The following is a 5,551-nucleotide window of genomic DNA, read 5'->3' as shown; positions in this document are numbered from 1 at the left end:
GAGAGAGAGAGGGAGAGAGAGAGAGAGAGAGAGAGAGAGAGAGAGACAGGAGCCAGGAAAACGACAGCGACCACGACGACGACGTGGACGAGGACGTTGTTAAGGACGTGGCGGACGAGGACGGATACGAAGACGAAGACGCTTACAAATAGAGATACTAGAACGTGTTGTACGAGTGTGGGAATAATAAGGGTGAGTGTAGGAGGAGGTGGTGGAGGAGGAGGAGGAGGAGAGGCAGGAGGAGAAGGTGTATGGAGAGGAGGAAGTTATAGAGAGAGAAGCGCCCCTGGAGAAGGAGGTTGTGGTGGTGGTGGTGGTGGTGGTGGAGGAGGTGGTGGTGGAGGAGGTCGAGGTCAAGGAGTCGAAAGCGGAAGTGGCAGTAGTGGAAGAGGAAGTAGGTAGTGTGCGCGGTAGTCGTGTTGTGTCGCATAGTCGGGAAGTGATGTGTTCGATGGACGGCGCGCGTCTCGCGGGCGGAGGTTGGGGTATCACTACCGTCACGACGCATTCGGGATCGGAGAAACAAGGCGGAATATCGGTGACCAGGCTGGCGGGCGCTGGGGAAACGGTTCCAAGGGCATGGCGACCACGCCAATAGGCGGTCGCCTCCCTAACGTTAACCGCAAAGGACCATCGCCGGATTTTCTTAATTCGCGTAGACAAATCGGTAGGGAGCAGCAGCAGCAGCAGCAGCAGCAGCAGCAACGGGATCAGAGAGAGAAATCTAGTGCGGTAGCAGCGGCAGCGCTAGTGGCAGCAGCAGGAGGATCCGGGAGCCAGGATAGCCAGAAAGCAGGCACAGTGGCTGCTAACGCCGGGGAAACGGATCCGGCCGCGACGAATGCGACCAACAACTTCGAGTACGACGACAACGAATGGGACATCGGCATAGGAGACCTGATAATCGACCTGGACGCCGACATAGAGAAGACGAGGGACGAGAAACTGAGCTTGGGGACAGGGACAGGCATGGCTTCTACGCCTGCCTCGGCAACTACGAACCCAAACCAGATCCAGAACGCCTCCGGCCTGAACTCCAACAGCAACGGTAGCACCAGCAGCAACAGCAGCAGCGCCAGCAGCACCGGCAGCAGCACCGCGAGCAGCAACGGTAGCGCCGGAACCGGCTCGAACGGAACCGCGAGTAACGGAAGCGCCAGCAGCGCCGCCAGTAACGGCACGGCCGGCACCGGTGGCTCCGGGGGGAATTCGGGTTCCTGTGCTAACTCTTCGAACGCCACCAGCCCAGCCACCCAGAGCCCAGCATCGGCGACTTCGGGGAAGACGTCCGGCGCGAATGCGGCACACCCCAACCCTGCGAACCCGAACAAAATGGCTGTTGAACACTCGGCCACCGTCGACAAGGGCCTCAAGATGAAGATCAAGCGCACGAAACCCGGCACCAAGACCAGCGAAGCCAAGCACGAGATCGTTAAGTCCAACGAGCTGAACGGAACCACCTCCCAGGACGGTACCGCCACTCAGAACTCCCAGAACTCCACGGAGAACCCGGGCTCGAACAAATCGAAGCCACACTCGCCCGCCTCGGCGGCGAGCGCCCCGACGCCCTCGGCCGTTGGCTCCAAGAGAGGATCCAGCGGTCATCGCCGTGACAAGGCACGGGACAAGCACGAGAAGCCCCAGAGCACCCACGCGCCCCAACAGACAAAGCCGGAAATGAACGGCACTGCCAGACCCAGCCCGCAGAGTCAGTCCTCGGCGACTGCTGCCTCCCAGGGCCCAACGCCGGCCGCCACGGCCCCCCAGCAACCTCAGGGTCCACCACCCAGCTCGAGAACGGGATTCCCAGTCTCCCAAGGGCCCGGACCACCTGCCACCAGCGCGGCAGCACCCTGTCCGCCCCCCAGTCCGGCCAGCGCGACGGCCGCGGGTTCCGCCGCGAAACCGGAGCAGACCAAGGTCGCCGCCGTACCTGGACCACCCCTCACGACCCCGGCCGAGGAGGCGATGGACACCGCGGCCAGTCCACCACCTCCGAAGAAGCTCAAGACATCCAACTCGAACTCCGAACCAAAGGTAAGCCTCCCCTATGCGAATGGCTCCTCCTATGCGACCACAGTTATACATTACATACGTATCTCCATGTGCGCTGCATCTTCTCTTGTTCTCTTCTCCTTACTTTTTCTTCTCCTCCTGCCGATCAGGCTAAACTATGATGCATGACGGATTAGTCGAGAATGGTTCTTCAAAGGTCGCGCTCGGCAAGACCAACGGAACCTTTTTAAGGATTATTTATTATTTATCTCGTCGGAGCCTCGAGCTACCCTCTGATTAAGTTATAAATCCTACCACTGTCATCCGCGCTTCCACGTGACCGTTACACAATCACGTTATGACGTAATTATGAAAATCCAATTAATCACCACACAGATCCCTCCCCTGCGACCCCCTCTAGAGTATACTCATTAAATACAACATACCCTATATCAGTTTTTTTCCACAAAAATTCTACACCAATTCATAGTTGCTTGCATTAAAAACGCGAAATTCTATCACTGCGCCTCACACGGTATTTGCATTCACAAAATTTTCACACACTTCATCCCCCGTGCGCTCGCGCTATTAATAATCAGCTGACAAGATACACATATGCATACCTCCTATGCTATTGGCGGCATTCACCCACGCGAATCAGCTTACGCTACGCACTACCTCGTAAATTCATATATTCCCTGTACGCTTAGCCTCTCCTCTTTAGATGCCAGTACCTGCAACAGGCCGCGTTTCTATGTCTCGTACACGTGATCACACGTGTCTCTTAACTACCTGCACAGATAGAAGTAATATATTTTCGTTGTAAAACCCTCCGTGCACCGCCTTGACACACATCCCGTACCACTGAATTACAGGCAACGCATACACCATCGGGCATTCTCCAGGATTTACTCGAACGTCTCTACTCATTCTTATATATATATATCTATTAATATATATACACATATTCATCCACCACGTATCATTATATACAGAAGAAATATCCTAACGACTATTCGCAAAAGACTTCGCAGCTCAGCTCTGACTCTGTGACGACAGATTGAGACGAGACTCCGACATCCCAAGAGGGATCCAATGCCCCAATGCCACGGCAAGGCATTCCTTTACTCCCGGTAGGATTATCACGATTTCCTATGGCACGTTAATCATTCCGAGGTACCGGTTTATATCCCGAAATGGAATACAAAGAAACGTGTGTATATAAGTATACAGAGAGGGAATGGAGCATGAGAGAGAAAAGGAGAGAGAGAGAGAGAGAGAGAGAGAGAGAGAGACAGAGTTATTTCGAATAGAGTATGGGAAGAGGGTCTAACGAGAGTCGAGAGTGGGCGTAATAATCTCTGAACAGGGTTCACCAGTGCTGCCTCGTATATACAAGACACAGGGAACACTAATCGAGAGACTTTACGGATCATTTTGTCGAAATGAAATCCCACTCGGGTACACTCGGCTCCACTCGTGCTTGAGGTTGTCGGTAAACACGGCTGGTAATGCAGGAATCTTCACTAGTATTTCATATACTGCCGTTAAGGATCTTTCACAACGCCTGGTATTTTGAGTTTGGTAGCTGAATTAATTCTCGTGGGTGGATTATTATTTTTTTCTGCTTGATTCGCTCTTTTTTTAAATTTTATTTTACTGAATCACTGGTTTTTTTTCCTCTATAAGGCCTATATGGGTCTTCGTCAGTTGCGTGCTTGATTTGTAAAAATTAACATCTCCTTGTCGGACGGTCACCGCACACGTAATTCTTACTTGACGCGTCGTCCACCCGTTGACTCGTGCGATTGTTTCAGAGGCTGTTACTTATTGTTCACCCGGTATTAGAGTGCTTGGCTCGTGTGTACACGGTTTACAGCGGGCGGACGTGTAAGCGGGAAAATGATTGGCACTGACGAGCTATTATTCGCAAAGGCGACTGATGCGCTTGATCTTCAGCCGTGTGGCAGACATTTGTAAACAGTCACGTCAGTCCGTGACTCCTGTGCTTATTGCGCCTTTATTATGTCGTCGCGCGCATTATTTTTCACGAGGGCTGCTTTCGGCCGCTTTTGCAATTTCCGACGTCCCAAGGTGTATACCATCAGCGTGTGCTAAGCTGCAAGATACTTTGTATTTTAATTTTCCACTCCGAGCGTCAAAGTTCAGTGATTTTTATTACGTGAAATATTTTCAAAGGAGGCTGAAAGGTCATTTATTTATTTATTTTTTTCCCTGATACATTAAACGCGCCGATCGTCTCTCTCACTGGCCGATGGTAATCCGAGCGTTTAAAAGGCTCAGCGAGGACGTTGATATAACTGGATTGGTCCTGGTCCGTGTACTTTAGGGGATTGGTGTTTTCCCTCGATACCGAAAATAGCGGGTGGTTTGGTAAATGACGATTGCGATCGATATATATATATATTTGAAGAGAGAGGAAACGCCGTGGTTTCCCGATATAAAAATACTTGTCATCTTTCATAGCCGCGTTTCCAGCACATTTTTTCCACGTCAATTTCCCACACCATAACGGTATTCGGCCCTGAGCCTTTGGGGCTGGATCGTCGGGCTGGGTGGGTCGTTGGTTGGCTGGTTCGCTGGTTTCTCTGATGGTGCTAGTAGTCGTGCAGCCACTGCCGCCGCTACTGGTGGTTGGTTCGAAAGCAATGAGTATAGTAATAGGGCTAGTACTACCAGGGGGCGATAGTAGTAGCAGCAGCAGCAGCAGCACTGGTAGTAGTCCGTAGTATCAGGGGGTAGTAGTATGCAGTAGTAGTAACTCGGAGCTCGAGTAAAATTGAGGTAGCGGGGTAAAGGGGGGTGGGGGGTGGTAGGTGCGGAGGGCGTAAACTTCAGGGATGAGAGGGGGATGAAATCAATACTCTGCGGTCTCCGCCCCCCAGGAGTACACGGATGAATACAAGCACAGGGGCTCCGCTCCAACCCTCTAGCCAGTAGCCGTGTGCACGCACGTGGCCGTCCGTGTGTGTACTAGGTGCCACCCTCCTCCGTCCTTCTTCTATCCCTCGGAAATGCCCTCTTCGCCCCCCGTCGACATTTCTCCCTGTCCACCCAGCCATCCCTTCTGCCATTTCAAAATTACGACACTGATGCGAAAGCTCTCTAAATGAAATACTTTCATCTGACCGAGTCGAGATGTTTTCTATATAATAGAATTCCCCCCGTCCCCCTTCGCCTACCCTCATCCATATTATCGCGCGCTCAGGTAGTCCACCCTATTTTTAACCGAATTCTCGACAATCTCGCAGCATCCCGCGCATATTCATACAGGCTGGTTTTCGAAGTTTAGCCGTCAGACCGGATTATATTGCTGTATCGGAGCTATTTTTTTGAATTTTTTTTTTTTTTTTTTTTTTTTTTTTTTTTTTTTTTTTTTTTTTTTTTTTTTTTTTTTTCTCGTTTTCGATTCCTCAATTCACTGCTCCTTGTGGGATTTCGTTACTTTGACGGTGACGTTTAAATGTAATTCCTGGGTTCTTTTTTTTATCGTCGCCTTATCGACAAAGCATTTTTTTTTTTTTTTTTTTTTTTT

General features: G+C 51.2%; 1 protein-coding gene across 2 annotated transcripts in view; it reads left to right on the top strand.

Annotated features, from left to right (window-relative positions):
• Positions 1–351: 351 nt before the first annotated feature.
• The window catches only part of LOC107262871 (zinc finger protein 608), a 42,506-nt gene continuing 37,306 nt past the window's right edge, over positions 352–5,551 (top strand). For both annotated transcript variants that reach the window (XM_015729502.2, XM_015729501.2), the window contains exon 1: positions 352–2,037. In XM_015729502.2, coding sequence (XP_015584988.1) covers positions 580–2,037 — 1,458 coding nt within the window. In that variant the 5' untranslated portion in view covers positions 352–579. The remainder of the gene's footprint in view (positions 2,038–5,551) is intronic.

Source organism: Cephus cinctus, unplaced genomic scaffold (assembly GCF_000341935.2).
Source record: "Cephus cinctus unplaced genomic scaffold, Ccin1 Ccin1_scaffold0129, whole genome shotgun sequence".
Lineage (NCBI taxonomy): Eukaryota > Metazoa > Arthropoda > Insecta > Hymenoptera > Cephidae > Cephus > Cephus cinctus.
The sequence above is the reverse complement of the archived record's forward strand: the minus strand, read 5'-3'. Positions and strand labels throughout refer to the sequence as shown.